We start from the raw sequence: 22,288 nt of genomic DNA, 5'->3' as shown, positions 1-22,288 counted from the left end.
CATTATGTTCTCAGGCACATTCACATGTGTGATAAGCACATTTATGCCTTAACGTAAGGAATTCTCAAACAACCGTATGATGTAGGTGTTATAATCAGTACCACTTAATAGATGAGGTCACTGAACTGGGTTTCAGAGGGGCTTAAGTGACCTTCCCAAAGCCACCTATTGATCAAGTCCTTGAGCTGTGATTTTAGTCCATGTGCACGATCACTGCTCCAAACAAGCCCCCAACATTCCAGGCACTTGGAATACAAAGATAAGATTTCTGTGTCTGTTCAGGTCTTCCAGAAGCAGAAGTCCAAGAGCTTTATTGGAGGAAATGTCTGTGAAGGATAAAGGGGAGACAGAGCAGGACAGATGGGGAGAGTCTTCTGAACATGGTACAGGTCTGACACCTGTGAAGGAGCAGAGGGAAGGAAGGACAGATTATTGGGAGGAAGAACCTGATGTGGGAGTGCAGCTCAGAGAACATCTTGGTCAGGTTGATGGGAAGCTCTTGAGGAAAGACTGCTTGCTAGAGGAGTCCCACATTGGGTAGGCATGGCAGCTCTGGTACCCCTTGGGCTCCGTCATAGTACCCCTTGTCCGAGTCAGGCACATAGTACCCCCTGTGCACAGTGGATCCTGAAGGACTAGCAGCTGGAGGCTGTCAGCTCACCAGCATTGCTGCTCCTTGAAGCAGGGTCTCTCTGTAAGGGAGGCTGAACAGAACACTCCCACGGCCATCACAGGCTCTGTCCTTGAGCTATTCCCAGCCACTTTACTAATATACCATAGAGTTTGGACAGAAGGTTATAAAAGTCCAGAGGTGGGACGTTCTAGGAGCCTCCTGGGATAAAAATGATTTCCTGACGGGGTTAAGCAAGTTGTACACTGAATAAAGGGAAGCCAAGGGGGCTAGTTTGGGGGGAGAATGGATTGAAATACAGAAAAGTGAGCTTAGCCATTTTGGCCCAGGGAGGCACCTTTTTCTAGTTCAATCACCCAGAGGGACATCTTTTTCTAACCCACACAAAGGTAGAGTGTAGGTGACCAGCAGCCTGTGATTCCTGGGAGAAAAGAGGAATCCTTCAATGAGGATTCAGGGTCAGCTGGGACAAATCGGGCATTCAGAGCCTGGTGTCCGTTGTTCCTGAGCCAGGCTCTGCCAGACGGAGGTCAGTGGGAAGCCCTTCAAGGGTTTTAGATGGCAGAGATGCATGGCATTGTCATTTTGGGGTTACTGGTGACTTTTGCGTATTAAAAAGTCAGGTCATATTTAAGTTTGTTCAGTCCTCCGCCCATTGTAACACTCCCCTCCTCTCCAACTCCCAAGTCTAGGCTGGGCTTCAGCTTGAGGTACTTGGAGTTGGGACAGAGGTGACATCTTCTGGTCCTTCTTCCTCACAGCCCTTGGCTCCATCTCTGTTTCCCCTTACTTACCTCCTTGCCCTAGACACCTTTAGGGTCTAGGTCCTCTGGTATTGGGCCAGGGAGGAGGGTGGGGGACAGTGCTGAGTCTTCTGACAAACCCTGGGCGTGCCCTTTCGGCTGGTCCTCTTTTGGCTGTCCCTGCCTCTCTGGCTGAACCCACCGAGGCCATCCAAGGAGCATCCTCCCTCCTGCATGGCATGTATGTGTGATTCTTCGGGCACCCCGCGGTGGGAGTGCTTCCCACCCTCTTCTCTCCTTCTCTCTCCCTGGTTTTCTGCTTATACAGCCTGGTTGGGGAGCGGGTGGCTGGCTTGATTGCCTCTTGGTAAGTCCTGGGCAAGGAGGAAAGAGGTGGCCCCCATTTGTGTTGGCTGTCTTAAAAGGGGGACATGTGCCAGTGTGGTTGCTTCTGTGTCCTCTGCTTTGGGCACAAGGAAGTCCTGCCACACCTCCTGTTAAGTAGGAAGGATATGGGAAGGGAGTGTCCCTACAGTGAAGCATGGCAATGGCGCCAGGGGTGCAGTGCGGGGGAGTCACAGCGTGCAGTGCCTTCAGGGTCATGATGATGAGCAGCCCATCTACCTTCTACCCTCTGCTATGTGACTGGCAATAAATAATCCCGCTGAATGAATGCAGATGGCAAACAAGTAGGTGTGTAAGAGGACATTGTGTTGCAATTTACCTTTCCCCCAAATAACAGCTGAGAGCAGGAGCCCACATTTCTATAGCTCTTCTGTTTATGAAATTAGTTTCAATTCTTGGTCTCACTTGAAAGTCGTGATGCGCCCTTGAAGTAGGTAGATTAAGATTGCCACGTAAACGTCAAAGGACACTGGGGAAGTTGAGGGCTTGGCTGAAGGTCCCATGCGCAGGTGAGGGCAGAGGTGGGCAGGTCATCTAGGTCTCCTGACACCCCTCCTCTTCCCACCGCCGCCCCCTCTAGAGCCTGACCTACCAGACACATGGCCTCTCGTTCACTCCCTAGAGGAGAGCAGCTCCTGAAGAGCCTTTTGGGGGACTGACCCTGATGTACAAACACCTCCAAGGTCAGACCTGACTCTCCTAACTGTGGTGAAATCACATTGTGTAGGACTGCAGAACCTGAGGACGTTTTGTTCTTTGAGCCGAAGTGGAGCTTAATTATGTGCCCCTATTAAGAAACTGTTTGCCTGGTGTCCACAGGTAGACAGAGGAAGTCTTTTTACTTCTTAAGAGGAAATACTGTTTTCAGGTGCTCACTCATGGGTACGAGAGAGATAACTGAGGCAGTAATCGTAAGTCATTCCGGTCTGGTCATTAAAGCAGTACTCTTAAGACTCTCCACAGGGCAATTCTTGTTGACTTGTATTTGTAATCGATAGGTGCTATAATTCCAGCTCATTACTAATTCTTTGCTTACCCAGTTTTACCCAATTAATCCAAATTAGTGTGGCTTAATTTGGGGGAAAGCTTGCTAAATTGGGGTCCGAGTAGCAACTCTGTCCCCAGGCTCACTGCTAGTTGCTCCGGGCCAAGGTGTCTTCTCAGTAGAATAAGTGAAGTGCTGGACAGCTCCTGAGGCCCCTCCCTTCTCTAGACCTTTGACCAAGGCTGAGGGGCAGGAATGATCTGGGGAGGGTAGCTGGCTGGGGAAGGGGTTGCAGAATCTGCTGACTTGTTTCTTTTTTTAAAAAAAACAGGAATTATCAGCCGAGAAGATGCTGAAGATCTCCTTGAGAATATGACTGAGGGCGCATTTCTGGTCCGGGTCAGTGAGAAAATCTGGGGTTACACCCTCTCCTACCGCCTGCAGAAAGGGTTCAAGCATTTTCTCGTGGATGCCTCTGGGGATTTTTACAGCTTCTTGGGAGTGGACCCCAATCGCCATGCAACGCTCACGGATCTCATTGATTTCCACAAGGTATCTCTCTTAGGGGTGCTGATGGGGGTGGGCAGGGAGAGGCAGGCTGTGGGCATTCTAAGAGATGGGGATGGAGAGTGAGCAAGCAGCCCCAGAAGGTCCTTAGGGTCACAGGGATCTAGACCATGCTGGTAGAAGAGACAAGAGGTGGTCTAGACCAGGCTCTGGGGCCACTGCTCTTCTCTGGCTGACCCTCTACTCATGCGGGCACCTCAAACGCCCGTCTCCAAGCCGCTTCTCACCTTGAGTACCTGAGTGCTGCCTGCTGTCAACACTTAGGGGCTGGTTGACCTGCCTTCTGTCCCAGCCCATGTCTCAGCCCCAGCTTTTTCCAGGGTGTCCCTCTTGAGGACATTCTAGGCAGGCCTTCAACAGCTTCGTCAAGTTAGCTGGGCAGGCAACCCTGTGGTTAGAGAAGCTTTTCAGTTACAATGCCTCTTGTTCCAACGATAGCTTTGCCACTTAGAGTGTGTGTGACCTCAGGCAGCTTCCTTAGTCTCACTGAGCTTTAGTTTGCTAACCGGGCAAATGGATGTAAATAATACTTAACTCAGATCCTGTGAGTGTTAAATGGGGGGATGTACATAACGGCGCCAACTGTGAAGTGGTATGTATGCATGTTCTTGTTTCCCACAACTCTTTTTCTTATTTGGTCCCCTGTCGTGGACCTCTCATTGTGAAAGATGTTTTCTTCCAAACGATGTATATAAAAAGAAACAACTTTTGTGTTAATGTGGCTGTTGGCATTAGTAGTAACTGGGAGAAAGCCAGAGGTGAAGCTCAGTGACCCGGAAGTGGGGGGCGGCTCAGGATTCCGGGAGACAGAGCTGTGGCAGCTCAGGGGTCCCCCATCTCCCTGAGCTTTGCAGGCGTAGAAATGTTCACAGCATTACTTGACCGCCTCACTGGGCTTTTGCTATAACAGAGACTCTTGGATTTGTATTACTTTTTCTTCATGGATGTCCCCAGGGCTCTAGGGCAGCTCTTAACTTGAACTTATAAGTAAAGCACATAGAAAACCCCCAATTACAAATACCTAGATGCTGGGAGGAGAGGACTGCTCAGAAAACTAGGCTAACCAGGATCAAAGCAGATTTCTACTTGCATCAGAAAGAGCCTTCTAACAACTATAGGAAAGAGGAAGGAGGGGTGCGTGGATATTGGTACCCTCTCTGTGTCGATCGCTCTGCCTGTTGCTCTCATCCGTGTTCTCATTTAATCTTCACCATGGCTCTGGGAGGGAGGCATATTAGTCCCATTTCATAGATCAGGAAACCAAGGTCAGGGAGTTTGAGTAACTTGTCTAAGTTTTCATGGCTGGTACCAGCTAGATCCAGGAGATAAGCCCCAGGCTGTCTGCGTCTAAAGCTTATGCTTGTTCCTCTAAGCTGCGTTGTGTGCTCTCTCTGTCCAATACAAGCTGCTTAGCAGTGATGATCTCCTTGTCCCTGGAAGGGTGAATGTCCGTCTCTCAGAGATGCTATGGACAGGTTCCTGCATAGGAAGGCTAGACCAGATGTCTTTGGAGGTCTTTACCCTCTCCCAAATGTAGGGTCTGAGGCTGGCAACTGAGTTTCTAACACTGAAGAGAGATCTTGTCTATGCCCCTGTGTAGATCTGGTGGTCAGCTTTTATAAATTAACATTTTAATTACACAATTAATTTATGATTTCATTCTAAGAAAAATCAAATAACAGTAAAAAGCGAAAGTCTCGTTCATTTCAAGCCCCCATTTTTATCCTCCATCTTGAATTACCAGTCTGCTGTTTCCCTATCCAGGTATTTCCTGGGCATTAATGTAGAAATTTATGTACATGAATTTTGTTATGCATATAACAAAATGTATGTCCATAGTTTTGTTATTTTTCACACAAATTGGATAATCCTTTACCAAGAGCTTAGCAATTGGATTTTTTAAAACTTGCTTAATATTTCATAGAATGTATTTTTTGAAAGCATGGTCCCCGAGATCGGGCTGCCAAGTTTTAAATCCCAACTTCATTACTGTGTGTGACTTTGGGCAACTATTCAAATTTGGGACCTTAGTCTCCTCCTCAGTAAGGTAGGTTGAAGAATAGGACTCACCTCTCAGGGTCACTGGGAGGTTTCAATAAGATATCACTGTGTAAAGCACTAAAACAACACACCTGACATTTGTAAGCTGTCAGGACATGCTGGCTGTTATGACATACACCTGTGGGATCTTCTCATGTCCCACCGCATCCTTGGTGTGGATGTATCTTACAGTTTCGTGCTCCATCCTCCTCTTGCTTGTCACTTATGTAGCTTCCAGGTCTTCGTGATCGCAAACAGTGCTGCAGAGACTTGCTTGCATGTGTCACTTTGGGCACATGTGCAAGTCTTTCTCTGGGATGGATCCCTCAAACTGGAATTGCTGGATAGAAGACTAAGCACATTTTATTTTGAAAAGATCTGCCAGATTGCCCTCCAGAAATGTAGCGCCAATTCATGCTTCTTCCCAAACTCTATGAGGCTGTTTCCCCACACTGCTGCCAATACTGGGGATTATCAGTCATTTTAATGTTTTCCTATAAGATGGGCAGTGTATCTCACTGTTGTTTAGCTTGTATTCCTCTGATTACCACTGATGCTGAGGATTTTTTCATGTGTTCAATGGCCACTTGGATTTCTTCTGTGAGTTGTGTTAATGTCTTTTGTCCATTTTTCTCCTTAGATGTCTCTTTCTTATTGATGTGTCAATTCTTCTGGCGACTAAATTGCTCTTTAGTTACGTCCATTCTGCTCTCCAGGTCTTCCACTGAAAAAAATTTTTTTAACTTAAATGGGCATCCCTTTCATTTCCAGGTTTTTTAACTGGTTCTTCTATTTTATAATAGTCCATTCTTGTTTCATGGACGATTTATCTTCTTATTCCAGTGAGGAGATTAATACGCATCTCTTAAAGACTCTTTCTGTTTGCTTTATAAACCTGATATTTTCTTGGGAGTCATTTCGATTGTTGAGTTTGGCATCTTTCTTTTATGGTTATGATCTTCCTTGAATGTTTATAAATTTGGGGCTTTGAGGGGATCTTTGAACTTTGAAATTCCTGTTTATTCATCCGTGGATATAGTCCCTGTTTCCCAAATCCAATCTGTTCATGAAGTGAGGGACGGAATTGACGGTGAGTAGTTCATCCTTGGGCGTGGAGATGTCTGAACTAGTTGGATCTCTTTGGTTTCCCAAGGAACTGCGTGCCTCTCCTCACTTCCTGACCTGCCTGAGGCAGAGCCCTCTGCCACCTGGAGTTCCCCAGCCTGTCCCACTGACACTTGTTCTTGCCCCTGCCTCACATTCACTCCTCTGACAATCTCATCCTGTATTGCCTTTGGTTTTCAAGTGTTCGCCAACATTTTTGTTCTGTTGGTGGTCCTCCTTCTTATTTTCCCATGCTTTTATGGATTTATTTCTTTTTAAAAGCAAATTTCCCCTGCCATTTCTATAAATTTGAATGCAGAGGAGGCAGATACATATTCTTAGTCTTTCTATCTCGAACTGGTCTCTCTCTGGTGGACCTTTATTTCCTTTTTTTGATTATAAGTGAATTTTCCGTTTTTTTTTCCTTTTAGGAGGAAATTATCACTGTTTCAGGGGGAGAGTTGCTGCAGGAACCCTGTGGACAGAGGGACAGCCCACCAGACTACCATCTGTTGTTTGAATGATATTTTTCCCCTTCTCAATCGGACTCCGTGGGGCATCCTATTTTTGAACTCAAGAACTTCCCAGCTCAAATTCTTATGGCCTTCTGGAAGATCCACCATCATCCACAGGGACAAGTAGATTAGCATATTTCAAGGAATATGAAATATATGGTGTACGTGCTGCTGGTTCCTGACCCAGTGCCCAGGACAGAAATTGCTAACAGCTGGTGCAACTCTTTCCTGAAAAATTTAGATACAACCTCAGAAGATGAAGCCTTTTTGTCATGGCTGCCCTAAACTGAATTCCTAGAATACAAGGATCATGTTTTAATTATACAACTAATTCCAGTGCCGAACTCTGAGTTTAACATATGGTAGACATTCAATAAATGTTTGTTGAATGACTGCACTTCTTCTGAAAGTTTTCCAACACTCATCAGCAACGATTTCTAGTAAGTTGTTTTCTATTTGTCACTGTTTATAAAGTCATGGGGATTAGAGAAGAAATATTGTAAAGGATTTATATGGAAGGCATAGATACTGTGTTTTAAATGATACTCATTGTCACTCTCATTGATATTATCAGTGGAATTACCTAAGGCGTCTGAGCCCCAGCTTCCAGAAGAGATGACTGATACTGCCCTGCCTTCGTATTTCCCTCTTCTGCCATCCCTCCTCTGTCTTGGAATCATATCTTGGCCCTGGTTTTGCAATATTGAGGCAGTGGTTTCATGTATTCCTACAGATATGCCTAAGCCCCAGGGGGAATTAGAAATTCAAGAATGGCTTGTAGACATCTGATAAGGCCTTTGCTTTCTAGGATGTGGTCCTGTTTATGCAGGTTACTCAAATGATTACCTCTGCCTTCCTACTTCTTTTGATTTTGATTCTACTGTCCATTTATACTGAGTGTGTTCTTCATATTAACAAGAAGACTCTCCCAGTAACTCAGTAACTTTCAGCGATGGTGTCTATTTGTGCATACTCGTATTTTATATTTATGGATTATATATATATATATATATAAAAAATATATATTTGTATATGGCATGTTATCATGGGATTATTTTAGGCTCTAGAATCAAGAAGACTTGGGTTCAAATCTCACCCTGAAACTGACTAGTATAATAATGCTGGCAGCATTGTATTTGGTGGGAATAAAAGGATGAATGGACTCTGTGGCCATCAATGAACTGGTTACCTTACTTGATAGTTGTATCAGGCATCTCTTATGTTCTACTCCACTCCTTGCCTCACCTGTTCCTCAGATCACCTTGGCCACTTGTTTCACTCCAGTTGCCACCGCTGAAACCAGATCTGCATGGCTCTCCCACCGTGTTGATCGGCCAATGGTGCCTTGCCTCGTGTGGTGCTATGGGCCTCTCTTCTGTTACTGCAGAGGCATTAAGACGCCATGCAGCCAAGGAGAGCCTGGAGGTTAACTCCCCATGAGGGGAACCTTTGATCAATGGGAGACAGAGGATGGTGATCAATTCTTCTCCCTTCCTCTTCCCTTCCGGAGGGACTGTTCTGAGAGGCAGTTCTTCACATGCAAGACGTATCAAGACAGTCCTGCAAGACTGAGCAACTAGTCACGATGAAACCAAGCAGCGGCCAGATCAGTACCACCCCCTCCTGTGTGTTCTTCCTCCCTCTCTGCTTCACTCCCCTTTCGCTCTCTCCTGCTCCCCTGGGACTATGCTCCTGCGTGAAGCAGCAGCACATAAGCACCTGCTGCAGGCTCAGCCTTTTGGGGAAGCCAGGGTAAGGACCCATCATACAAACGTGCTCAATACTATCAAATTTGCATGCTGACTCCATGTCCTCTCTCCTATCTACCTGCCTCACAGGGCCCCTGGATGAATGCAATAAAGTGATGGAGGGAACCTGCTTTCTGAACTGTAAAGTGCTTTAAAACCTGATTATTATTATTAAAATTACCTTCTTTCCATTAGACTCAGAGAAATCAAATTAGAGCTTTGGCTGCTACTTACCAACCATGTGACTTTGTTCCTGTTACTTAACCTCACTAAAGTTCAGTATAACTGAGGAGAGAATTTTCTATATGGCCGACACTAGGCCTTTTGGCAGGTCAGTTAAATGATAAATACGAAAGCTCTGTCAAATGGAGGGTATCGCTGATGACGACCGCTTTAACGGCAGCAACAGTTTCATGCTTAGCAGGGACGTGTCAGGGGGATGTGATGTGATGATTTTCAAGGTGTTAGAAGAAACTAACAAGAAGAAAGTTCTCACTCCAAAGCAGCTTTGAAAGTAGACCGAGATGGGTTGAGAACCTGATTCCCCAAGCTGGTGTTCCTGTCACCCCTAATTAACATGTGAGAGACAACAGCTGAGCTTTTCCACGCCTAATACATTTATTTCCTTTTATCTGGGGCCTGCACTTTCTGCACGTCTCACAGATTTTAGGTTTTACCTGGCTTTAAAATAAATTCCTTGTAAGTTGTCCTGCAAATGAAATTACTGTCTGGAAAACTGCAATCTCATCTTGAGAGTTTTATTATGCTAATAAATGTCAGGATACTCAAATAAAGGAATTGTCTTTTTTTTTTTTCCCTGAGCCCGACAAATATAATGAAGAACAGTCAGCCAGCTACAAGACGCAGCAGAGGGAAAATTTACAATCTATAACCAGAAAGAGGAGGTGTAGAAAACACTGTGCAGCTTAATGGAAGATAAATTTCAAGGGCTGAAAGGGTATCTTGGGGTATAGATTTGGGGAGGTCCCTGTGTGGTAGAGTTGGACCTGCACACTTGGGGAGTGGGGGGGATATCTAAGAAGCATGGGCTGAAAAGGGCTACTGAGAGGGGATCCTTAGAAGGGACACAGGGGCAGGAAGACCTGAGTGCCTGGGGAGTATGCCCCCTCCTGTACCCTCAGCATAAATTTGGAGGCAGAAAGACTCTTGTTTTGTGACGCTAAGCGTGTGTCTCCAATTCTCTGGGCCACAGTTTCTCCACAATGCCTGTCTCAGAGTGTGGCTGGGAAAATAACGTAACATGAGATTGAGATTAAACTACAAATGTTGTTTCGGTTCTGTGTGTGCGCGCGGCTCGTGTGTGTGATTCTCACAACTATCATGAGGGAGACAATGCTATCATCCCCATCTTGCCTTTGGGGAAAGTGAGGCAGGGAGAAGTCCAGAACTTTCCCAGGGCCACTTAATTCTCTGGGAAGTTGTATTACAGCACTGGGATTCATCAGGCTGGCTTTGGAGTCTGCAGAGAACTTACACCAGTGCTTTTCAAACCGAGGTGTGCAAACGAACACAGCTGATGTTCTTAAAATGTCCTTCAGCGGCTCTGGGGTGGGGCTTGAAGTTGTGCATGTCTAACAAGCTCCTGGGTGCTTGTGATGCTGCGTGACTGTCAGCCACAAGCCGAGGAACAAGCCTTGCAAATTAGAGCTGCAGGCCGAATCCGGCCTCTCTGCCTGTGTTTCTCCAGCCTGAGAGCCAGGAGTGGTCTTTACATTTTCAGATGGTTGGAAAAAATTAAAAAGAATAATATTTTATGACCTGTGAAAATTACATTAAATTCAAATTTCAGCGTTCACCAATAAAGTTTTATTGGAATACAGCTTTGCTATTTGTTTACGTAGTCTTTGGCTGCATATGGCCGGCAAAGCCTAAAATATTTACTATCTGGCCCTTTACAGAAAAAGTTTGCCGACCCTGGCTTTAAATTATGGTGCATAGGTGAGGAATTCTTTTGCTTTCTTTCTCTGCTTTATCTAAATTCTACCCTTAGGAAAGATTTTGACACCATCATTTATATGTCAGAGAAACCTAAGTAAATGTGTTACATTTTAAATTTGAAACTCATCTCATCTCTAGTAGTTAAAAAGGAGGCTGGTTTCTTTGTCAAAGAATTTTAACCAAATGTAAGCAAGTACTATCACGGTTATACAGATACTTTACAAGAGCGCAGGATCTTTTGCTTTCTAGAATGTACCATACTTCCCTACACTTAACTGTGTATGTATTTGTTTTGCCCTTCAGCCTGTGAGGTCCTGGAGGCCAGGTCATGCCATTTACCTAATGTGTTTTATGGTGCCTGGAATAGTCAATGTTGTCGAATTGCATTTGCTATGGGTTGGGGACAAATGGGCTGTGTGAATTTCAAAGGGCTGCTTTCACCTTTAGGGGAGCCCTATGGTTGAAAAACCCAGGCTGGGCATCGTGACTACTTTGGGTTGGAATCCTGAATCCACTACTTTCAGTTGTTAACAAGGAATAAACAAACAAACAAATGAGACTGATAAAGTCAAAAAAGCTCTGCTAACAGCTAGTCTGAAGTGGGGGAACTGAGAATTTAAACAAAAATCCCATCTTGGCAAAACTGTTCTGTAACTTGCAAAACAGATAAGCTGAACCAATGGGCTCCCTGAACATGTGCACCATTGGAAAACTAGTTAACGATGCTCTGCATTAGAAACATTCTTAACCTTAGAAAGCAGACGCTAACTCATAGCTGAAACAGAAACGCAAAAATCATTTTAGGAACAACTTAACTGTTATTACTTAGTAATACCAAGGGAGGAATACTTTGTGTTAAAAGCACTTACCTGACACGTCTATAAAACAATGGAGCCCAGGCTGGTAGGTGTAGCACACAGCGCCCTTAAGAGAAACGATCAGTATTCACAATGAGATTTATGTTCTCAATTAAGCAATTCAATTATTGGTTTAAGGGAGGTAGCATTTCTCCCAGCAATTTAAAAAGCCTCTTAACACTAATTTTTAACCAATTGTACTCAAAAGTACAATGGTAACTTAAAAGGGAGAAAAAGTTAGAGACACATTTCATAGGTTCTCACAAGCTTTTTGTCTTGTCTTTTTCTTCTTCAGATGGAATCATTTTTTTTTTGGTTCCATTGCATATGTAATTTGTGTTTTGCCACAGACACTTGAGAATGGCCAAGAAAAGATTGAGGGGCTGTTGGTGTCTGTATTAGCTGGGGCCCCAACAGGAAAGAAGAGGGGGCCTCAACAAAGGGCCATTTGATGAGGTTTCATTCACAAAAGTGGGGGGCGTAGGGGACCCACAGTGGAAAGTGCAGTGACTTGTGTGTGCCTTGGTGGCGTCCCAGCTGTTACCCCACAGCCCCTCAGGATGGTGGGGTGTGTGGGAGAGCAGTTACGGCATGAGGAGGGAGATACGCATACAGATGGCCATTTTGAGCAGGTCAGGACTGTGTCCAGGGACAGAGCCAGCCTCAGGTGACCTTGCAGGGAGGCAGCTGGGGCAAGAAATAAATACCTTCACCCTCCTCCCTCCTTCTAATCTCTGCTGGGCACCCCAGTGGCTGAACCAGCCTACATCCAGAGGGTCTGAAATGCTTGGTGAAATCTACCCAAGTCAGTCCCCCAAGGTGGAAGGGCCAAGAGTGTACTGGGTTGGGGGCAAAGTTAGTCCGAGGGTGTCCCAGCTCTTCTTGCCAGCCATGGGTCCTCTCACATATTCAGAGATAGTGTCTCTGCCTGCTCTCCTGTTCCATCCACCACTGGCACCTTTCTAGGTCCATTTGCAAAGTCTGTTAATGGACCTCTTTATCTTGCTTTGAAGACAGAAGCCATATCTCATTACCCAACCTCCAGCTTTTAAACTTGGCTGTAGTGTTTCAGTGCCTCCACCACGAGGTGACCCTCACATTTCCCTCCGTGCCCGAGGAGGTAGACAGCCTGGTGGTGGTCACTGGACCCCAGGATGGAGGACCTCGGCATCCTCTACGTCCTGACATTCCTTGGTTATGCTGCTTTTGATGGACTTTCCAGCATCTCAGTTTCATTTTTAGCAATGAGCCCATTCTTGGTACATTTCTGTCTGTGATCATTTGAAGTCTCTAGTTAAAGGTTTATTTCACTTCTTCTAACTTTCTTCACTTTTCCCACAGTGTAGAGTTTCTCATTTTTTGGGTCTCCAAAGACAAAGTAACAGTAGGTGACATGGGAGATTCATCAGAAAAGCACACACTTGGAGTCAGTACACTCTGAGCATCCCTAGGGGTTCTTCACCTGGACCTGTGGCTCAGCATTCCTGCACGGGCCCTTCTGGGGCTGGAAGCCAGGGGTCTGCTGCTGGGACACTGTGGAGACTTTGGGTCCCACCCACCGGGCAGCTCTGTCCAGTTTCTCTGTGTAGTTATTTTATGGTTTTGGCAGAACGAGGGGATGGCCGTTCAAAATGACTGCTGTCATTTCCTCACTGGTTAATCTGAGCATGGGATGAAATTTCTAGTGTAATTTCTGGCAGATTAGAAGGAAGAAGTGAAGCCCAACTACAGTTTGGACTTGAGGGAGAGTCTAATTTGACTGTATTTGCAACTTTGCAACAACAAAAAGGAAACAAACTAGCAAAGAGAGGAAAGGACCTCAATTGTCTTCTTATGTCTGCCCAGCCAGTAAATTGTCTATGCACAGAATTACATGGTGGGAATGAATAGGAAGATCTAAAGCAGTTTCCAGGGATCTTAAAAACAAACAAACAAATAGACAATAATATTTCTATTCTAGAGATGCTGACACCTGGGTCTGGGCTGGGGCCTCTGCATTAGTCTATTTTAAGGAAATGGAGTCTACGTTGCTGAGGTTAAGTGTCCCCACTCCCCCCCACCCCCTGTGGGGCACAGGACAGTGTGGACGTGCTGTCTTTGTGATGATGGATGACACTTACAACCTTCATAATTCAGGTAGCTGTGCAAGAAATGCCACTTTAATTTTCTGTAATTGAACCTAATTTATATCAAGTTCCCATTTTCTGAATAAAATGTGGTTATTTCAGGTTAAAGTCAGTCAATTCACAGGCCCTTTTCTTCCCAGGATGGATTTACAGCACTGGGGCATTTGTGACTTACCCTGGTGTGTGATGGGGCTGCTGGGGGTCTACCATTCAGGAGATGTTCCATCCTAGTCAATACCCACTGGTGTATCTAGACCTACCTTACCTCTGAGGTCTGTCCTGTCTTCCTGCTGGACCCTGGCAGAAATTTCCATTGAGTTCCCAGCCATAAGGTTCACACTGTACCTGCTGAGAGTCTTGCCCTGGCTTCAGAGCCCCTCTAGGTAAGCCACACAGGAAGACGTTTGCCTGCTTTCTGAACTCTCTCTATCCAGGTCTGTGGACACTCTGTGACACTGCCTGACCCCATCCTTCTGGGCACTTCCATGTAGCCTTTATACTTATATATGTGAATCTGCAAGGTGGGCCATCAGGCTGGAGACCCAGGGAAGAACTGATGTTGCAGTTCAAGTCCAAAGACCGTCTGCTGCAGAATTCCCTCTTGCTCAGGGGAAGTCAGGCTTTAATTCCATCCAGGCCTTCAATTCATTGGATGAGGCCCCTCCACATCATGGACAACCAGTTTTATTCAAGGTCCACCAATTTAAATGTTAATCTCATCCAAACACACCCTGACAAAAAGGTCCAGAATAATCTTTGGCCACATATCTGGGCACTGTGGCCCAGCCAAGTTGACATAAAATTAACCATCCCGGTGGCCCTTAGCTCCAGAGGCCAATGGTGGTGTTAAGCACTGGCCTGCTGATGACACGACCTGGGCCATGGTGACCCTAAGCAGGGCCTTACTTGGTGGTCCCTTCTCTTGGTGCCCTGCCACATTCCCGGGGCTACCATCTATGCCTCAGACTGGAAGGACCCAGATCTCTCTAGCATCACAAATCAAGCCTTTGCTAAATCACTCCACCCTCTTCTTATCCTAAAATGGGAGAGGGAGACTGCCCCTTCCCCCTGCCCCACTGGCTCTGCCCTCTTTCTCTGAGGTTGGCCAATTCAAAGGCATAGGATTAAAAATAGCCCTCTCTCCAGAGTCAGCCTGGATGAATTCTTCTGGGGACTCTACTGTGAAAGCGCATTCGTCAGGGGCTTACAGGCCTGTCCAGTCCTGCCTTCCCCCTGCTAGTAGGCGACAAGAAGTGAGCTGCTGTGGCAAATCGCCCATGTCCTCTGGGTATCATACATGACTTCAGAAGCCATCTGTGTCAGCTCCAGCTTCTAGCCTCTTCCCAAGGGAATGGGTAGCTGTGGGCCACAGTGTCTGAGAACTCCAAATGCTTGTTCCCCTTCTAGAGACAAGTGCTCACCCGACATTGAATCCTTTCTGACGACGAAGGCCCTCTGACCTTGCGAACTCCATGAATTCTTTCTCTCCTTTGTCTGAGACCCTGTGGCCAGGAGTTGCAAGATAACGAAGGGATTATAAATCCCAGATTGGAATTCCCGGACCCTTGCCTGCTTGCCTCCCGTCAGGGTCTGCACTCATCCCTTTGCTTCATTTTGCAGCCCAAAAGCAAGATGCCCCTTCTAGCCAGCATTTATTCACTTTTCGAACACTTCCTCGGTGCCTCCTAAGCTCCTGCCTGTGTTGGGTGCTGGGAACGTAGGGACAAATCAGCCACAGGCAGCGCCGTCGAGGGGGCTCCCAGTCTAGTGGGGTCACTGGAGCAGATGGCATCAGAGCTCCGTCCCATCCCCTCAGACCCCATTTGACTGTCGCTGCTGTCAACATCGTGCTTTCAATAGCTCGCGCCTGCCGCTCTTCTTGGAGGACTGTGCTGGGGCAACTGAAGCCACCTTGCAAGGACGTGCCTTGGATTTATATTGATACCTTCCTTCTTCAACCCTGGCTGCCTTTAACTCATGCCTGTTGCGCATCAAGTGTGGGAACCCAGCCCCTTGCCTTGGTTTGAGGCAATTCTGAGGTGTAGTTTGTGCTCTTGAGGTCCCCTGTGGGGGTCAGCTTGAAGGCACCTCTGCTTCACTTTCACCCAAGATCTCCCCCTTGCTTGGCTTTCTCTTCCTCCCGTCCTGTTTCCCCACTCCCTCACATACCTTCCCTGGAGAGCTTCCTTCATAAATTACTTGTATGTGATTTCTCCTCCCAAGGTCTTCTTTTTTGGGGAGTCTGTCCTAAGGCAGGCGCAGAAACCTAGTCAGAAAAATATAAAACCACACAATCAAGTTTAAGGGGTGCTGGGAGCACAGCTCGGGAACACAGAGAAAAGTGTGTCGGGGAAGTTTCGGCACCACTGTGATGCCAGACTTGTAGCCTTGTGTCTGTCATCCATCTGGCTGCCTGGCTTCTGAGCCCTTTACCTGAGTGTGTCTGGCTGGAATACAGGATTCCACCACAGAAGTTGAAAAGCCCAATACCCCCATTTCCTGCCCTCCTGGTAAGAAGGGCAAAGTCCCCCAACTGGACAGATCTGTCTGGGACTTGCACTGCAGCTGCTGAGTTTCATTTCCTGGGTCGGTGATGGTGGCAGTGCGGGCGCAGGGCCAGCCTTCCAGGGTGGTGGCGTGGGTGATGCACACACCTACGGCTTCCAGTGCTTGCTGGTGGCAGCAGAGGGGTCGTCCCTTGGCTGTTTTGCTCTGAAGTCTTGGCTGTGGTTCTGACTGTGATTTCCTCAATTTCCCCCCACCTGCCCAGCTGTTCTCTCCCGCCTTCTAGCTGGTTCTGTCAGCTCCCTGATAGCCTCTGATATGTGATTTCACTGCTTACGTCACCTGGGAAAGATTCTGTTGAAACCAAGATCCTTGACTGGTTCTTGAGTCAGAAGTTTGGGGAGGATTGAGGAAAAGGACAAGGGAGGGGCACGTGAAAAGGTGCAGAGGTGTAACAGGGCACGAGGATCTGGGAGTCTGGAGTTACTGGGGATGGAGTCAGGGATGGGATGGAGAGCGCCAGGGCAGAAGGCTTTTACGGGCTCTGCTATGGAGATGGGGTTCCATTGGTTCAATCACTCTTTGCTTCAAAATGTAACCCAGATGGGGGGAATGGGCTTTTGACGCTTCGTGACCTAAACTCTTTGATGTAAAATAAACCATAGTATATTTTAATTACAAACAAATATTTCTGTAACATCTGCTGCTTCTAAATTCCTGGGTCCTTGGGTCCAGAACTAACTGTAGAGAAAGGGTCCCAATTTATCTTGAATTCTAACTCCCCTCACATAAGGGGAACCAAGGTAAGTGGGATGATCCTTTTCAAAGCAGTTCACATTCTGCGTTTAATCTGGATGCATTATTTTCATCACCTCATTTTACAGATGAAGAAACTAAGGCTCATGTAACTTAGAGGGTTTTTTGAGGTGGCTCCGTGACAGAACACTGATGCTAGTGTGTGAATCAAGACCCTCCCGCTCACAGCACTAAGTCTCTTCCTACGCACTTCTCTTAAGATTTTATCTGCAGGTCACGTTCCAGTGTCTGCCTAGAGCACATGTGAAATACGGCTCACCTCCAGTATCGCGAGGAGGCATCAATCTTACTTCTTCTGTATCTTTCCGGTTTGGATGTGAGAGATGTACATTCATCAGGGACGCCTGAGACGACTGTTAAGGATTCAGCTCTAACTGACCAAAAGCCTCAGGGTTTACAATTACAAGTAGATCTAACCTTGGCAGTGAGGGTCTACTAAATGAAACTGTGATGTCCATAAGTTTGAGATGCTATGGTTTACATGTTTGAGTAAATCAAAGCCTTTTAGCAGTATCCACGAGCAGTAAGCTGCTGAGGACGTGAACCTATTGGGAGAAAACCCACGTTATGGTAATAGACACTATTTACCGAGCATCCATGACGTACTGCATATACCATCCTAGGTAGGTGTAACTGGCACTTGTACAATCCACGCAAGACCCAGTGAGGTAGGCGTGGGCATGCCCATTTTACAGACATAGAAGTCAAGGTTCAAGATGACTTAACCACATTTGTCTGAGATCATACAGCTGGTAAGTGGAAAACCTGGGGTTCAGACCATTCTGTCTGACTCCAAAGTCCAAGCACTTCCATCTACAATCTTGCTACTCAAAGTGTGGTCCTTGGACCAGCAGCACCGGCATGACCTGGGATCTTGTTAGTAATGCAGCATCCCAGGCTCCATCCTAGACCCGGCTAATCAGAATTTGCATTTGAACAAGATTCCCAGGTGATGTCTGTTCACATTAAATTTCAAGGCACTGCTCTGGGCTTCACTACCTGGGCTTCATATTTTCAGGATCTTGTGGGTGCAGTTCTGATTGCCATAGTCTCAACTGAGCATGAACAGGACAAAGTCTCATGGAGCATCTTCCTTCTCCTCTATGTAGAGAATTGCTCTACTTCAGCCCCATATCGACGAAAAGGTTTTAAACCGCTGGAGACAGCGCCAGAATCTGTAAAAGGGAGGGCGGACTGGCCTGTGATATTCGGTTTGGCCAGCAGGGGGCACCTGCAGTATCTGCCTAGGCAGCGTCCCCTGCAGCAGGAAAAACGGGTGGGAAGCTCAGACCATGGCAATAGGGAGGGTGTAATGTAGGCATACTACGGTGAAAAAGCCTTACTCTCCGCTTGCTTAGCCTGGGGGACCTAGCTCTGTGGTCCAGAGGTGGAGGCAGCTTTTGTCAACGTGTGCGTTTCGGGGTAAGTGACGGCACTAACCCCTTGGAAAAGCCCACGCACCTCTCCGCAGCCTGTAAACCTGCGCATGGACGCAGGAGCATGTGGACAGGGCTTGGGGGTCGGGGGTGGGGGTCTGGGTTCTAATTCTGCCTTTGCCACGAACTCCCAGTGTGATTTTCGGCCTGGATTCCTTTTCTCAGCCTCAGTTCCCTCAGCTGAGGAATAAGGTGCATAAGATCACCTCGGGTCAATTCAAGCTGCAACATTCTGCTAAGTCATAATTAAAACGCCCCACGAGAACACTCTCTATTTAAAAGAATTATTTTGTCAAATCAAACTGTGCAAAGCTAATTATCACTCCTTAATTCATCTATTTTATAACTTTCACTTTTATTCTGCCTAAGATTTTTTTTTTCTGGTACAGAAGTGAATATTTAAAATATGAAAAGAAATCACAACAAAACACAAATTTGAATAAGTTGCCAAATACCACAAACAGCCTCAAATTCAGAAAGACGGTATAATATTTTCACTAAATAACTCTCTAACACATCTCTATAGTGCTTTCAAATTCCTACATTTTTTGGCTTCATACTCTTTGATCATATCTCTGTAAAATTGTCATTTGATAATATTTTGCAAGCAAAGAATTAAAAAGATAAGCTATTGTTTCCTCTAACAGAGTTGGTCAAAATTTATGTTTTAGTCTTGATATTTGGGATGTGTAAACCATACGTCTTCAGACACAGACATACTGTAGTCTCGCTACAGGATTGTGCTATACAAACAGGAAAACAGAAGAAACTGTATTTCACCCAATTCCCATCAACCCAGAGAAAATATATGGTGCATTTATAACTTATACGCTGTATTCTTGAGTCTATTCTTGAGAGGAGAGAACTTGCATTTTGACTAAACGTCAAGTGAGAATTCTGGCCGCCACCATCAATTGTATACCTTTGATGACTTGAAGACTTCTTCACAGGTTGACTTCTGGCTCAGTACATCTTAAACCTTGCATCTCCTCCGTTCTCCATTTACTTCTGGTGCCAGGTGCAGTAGGACATGTTCCTGCGGTGACAGGCCTGGGGGTCTTATGCTTTCATGACAGGTTGCCTAATGAGTCCGCGTGCAGAGTATTCCTGGAAGCCGTTCCTACACTCCTGCTTTATCCAAAGCTCTGGAGGAAACTGGGGCTGAGATTCCATTGGGGGTGAGATCCCATCCCTGCTGTTGAAGGATTTTAACATGCCAGGGGGTGGGAGTGATGCAGGCCACGGGCTATGGCTGGGCAAGGCTTTGCTCTCATCTGCCCCCAAAATGTGTCCGTGGAGGATGGGGCGACTAGAAAAACTTCTTTCACTGCTGTTAATTTTTCTTCACCTCTTCTGAGCTGGTTCAAACCTCAGTGCCATTTTCCTCCTATCTGATGCGTCCTTTCTTTCCATTCACTGTTTTTCTCACCACGTTCCGAAAGTCTGGAATTATGAGTAGGCTTCAATAGCTGAATCCTACTTTTCCTTCTCACTTCAAACCACAAATTGAGACATTAACCTAAATGGAAGCTAATGGCTTGGTTATTCCTGTTTTTTCTAGAGAGTATTCCTTAGGTAGGCTTCCCTGCCTCTTGCCTGTGCTGGTGATTCTCCGCCTAAGTTTTTGTTTGTCTGTGTTTTTAAATTAAACCTCAAATGAGGATGTAGAGAGCCAAATTCAGAATGAGGGAAACTCTATAGGACAAATAACCTGACTTCTTTGAAAAAGAAAAGGCATGAACAAAATAACAGGGGTGGGAAAGAAACTTCTGGATGAAAAGAAACTTAAGAGACATATCAACCACATGCCATGTGTGGACACTGTTTGGATCTCCATTTGAACCAATCACCTATAAAAAGAACATTTGTGAAACATGGCACGTTTGAACGTGGTCTGGAAATCAGCTGATACTAAGGAATTCTTGTTAATTGGTTGGGTGCGAGCTAGCGATAGTTTGGATTATGGTTCAGCACATGGTCCTCTCCTACGACCCATGTCCCCCAACCATGAGGGATCTACGGGGAAGGAGGAGGCAGGTGCAAAAATCCGAAGACGAAATGGCAGTGGCCTCAGTCCATGGGGTGGTGGTAGGTTAGTGGGAAGGGATGAACCACAGAACCATTTTTCTCCGCCCAGTTTCTCCCATCATCTCCTCCCATTGTTATACCTTTTCTTGTCCTCGGGCTTTACTTCGTTGCCTCTTCTTAGGAAGCCCTCCTTTTGGCCTTACCCTTCTCTATACTCTACCCTACCTTTGACCTGCCTGCTCCCGGAAGCTGTCTCCACCACAGCACCCACTGTCGTCCCTTCTCTGAAAGTCCACTGTACACCTTGAATTTACGGGCATTAGTGTACAGGTCACCTTTGGTCACCTGCTTATCTCCCCCGTTGGCCAGACTTGGGCCTCATGTGTGCTGCACCCATCTTATTCTACATGCTAAGAAAAGGTTTGCTACTGAAAAGCACACCAGGCAAAGATATTTTATCCTGGAAAGCATATCTGCATAGAGATGGGGTGCCCCCATTAGTGCCTTAACAACTGGAGGTGAGTTTGGAGGCAGTGAGAGTACCAGATGGGAACCTGCAGGCCCCCTGGAGGATGAGGGATGTGGCTTTATTTCATCATGTCCCATCCCGATCATAGCACTTCAAAGATGCTCTCTTGGATGATGAGGCGGGAGTCCTGGCAGGCAAGACATTGGTCTGCTCCACCGCAGGGGTTCTCAACCCGGGGCACACTAGAATCACCTGGGGTGCTGAAAAGTCGATCCTCATGTACAGCCCTGCTCGTCCCTTGAAGACTCATTAAAACAAAATCTGTGGGGATGGGGTGTGGACCCAGCCACCTTATTTTCAAAAATCCATCTAGGTGATTCCAGTTGCAGCCGAGGCTGAGAGGCACTGGGCTGTGGAAATCTTTGGCCCACTACAGAGCTGGGATTTAACGGAGTCATTTACAAAGCTGCCAGCTGTTCCTTGTTGGCTGTGCCAACAGAGAGAACAAGCTTACCGTTTTTTATTTCTATGAAATACAGTAAATAATCTCAACAGTATGCAAGGGAAGGTTCTTAAAGCCACATGCTTCAGGAGAAAGTCAAAGGGGTGGAAGAGAGGTCTTTTTGCACACGGGAAAGGGGCTGGGCAATCATTTCAGATGCTTTCACCTTCCTTGTTTGGGGTAGGAGCTGGAGCATGGGGTGGGGGGTGGGACAGCAGGCAGGTGAGCAGGAGAATGGGAGCCTAAGGAAGAGCATCAGGCTTGAGATTCACAGGTACAAGGCGAACACAGTCTGAGAAGGACTTGGCTGCCTGGAGCCTCAGGTCCCCAACCTACCACCTCCCTCTACCTTGGAGTTAAAGTGCCCAGAGGACATGACCCAGTGAGGCGTGGCTGGGAGCCGGGTGGGGCAGGTGTGGGTGGCTGAGGGGTGCTGGTAAAAGAAGAGAAGCACCAACCAGCTTGGTGACCCTCTGCCACCACAAGCAGGGGTCTGTCTCGCTCTTAGCGCTTGCTACCCTGTGTGACCACTGAGTGGGCTAAAGGGAGGAATTATTTCCGTGATACTTGAGGTACAAAAAGTGACACATTTCCTAGTTTTTCTAAACAATATAAAATCCAGCTCTGAGCTTCTGCTCACCCAGCCATTCCTGCGTTCTCCTCAGACAAGCGCCCTGATGCTTCCATGAACCACGGCGGCTGCCCGTTTCCTTTTCTCTGCTCCTTCTGTTAATGGCTGTCACTGCTTCCCTGGGAAGGACCCTGTGATGATGGTCTGGTTCCCACTAGGAACAGAAACCCAGACCCTCCCCTTCTGCAGCCCATCCTGAGGGGCTGAAACGAGACTCCTTT

At 46.6% G+C, this 22,288-nt stretch overlaps 2 protein-coding genes across 10 annotated transcripts in view; one reads left to right on the top strand and one right to left on the bottom strand.

Annotated features, from left to right (window-relative positions):
- SH2D4B (SH2 domain containing 4B) overlaps positions 1 to 9,631 on the top strand; it is an 83,700-nt gene extending 74,069 nt beyond the window's left edge. For 2 of the 3 annotated variants that reach the window (XM_079900950.1, XM_079900949.1), the window contains exons 7-8: positions 3,096 to 3,316; positions 6,907 to 9,631. In XM_079900950.1, the coding sequence (XP_079757076.1) occupies positions 3,096 to 3,316; positions 6,907 to 6,999 (314 nt within the window). In that variant the 3' untranslated portion in view covers positions 7,000 to 9,631. The remainder of the gene's footprint in view (positions 1 to 3,095; positions 3,317 to 6,906) is intronic. The other variant, XM_079900951.1, reaches the window with a different exon arrangement.
- Positions 9,632 to 11,446: 1,815 nt separating this feature from the next.
- The window catches only part of LOC307174904 (uncharacterized protein), a 636,196-nt gene continuing 625,354 nt past the window's right edge, over positions 11,447 to 22,288 (bottom strand). For all 7 annotated transcript variants that reach the window (XR_013824198.1, XM_079899417.1, XM_079899421.1 and 4 more), the window contains 2 exons: positions 15,850 to 15,946; positions 11,447 to 11,621 (listed from right to left, as the gene is read on the bottom strand). The gene's annotated coding sequence lies outside the window, so the exon portion shown is untranslated. The remainder of the gene's footprint in view (positions 11,622 to 15,849; positions 15,947 to 22,288) is intronic.

This window comes from Stenella coeruleoalba (genome assembly GCF_951394435.1).
Source record: "Stenella coeruleoalba genome assembly, chromosome: 16".
NCBI lineage: Eukaryota > Metazoa > Chordata > Mammalia > Artiodactyla > Delphinidae > Stenella > Stenella coeruleoalba.
The sequence above is the reverse complement of the archived record's forward strand: the minus strand, read 5'-3'. Positions and strand labels throughout refer to the sequence as shown.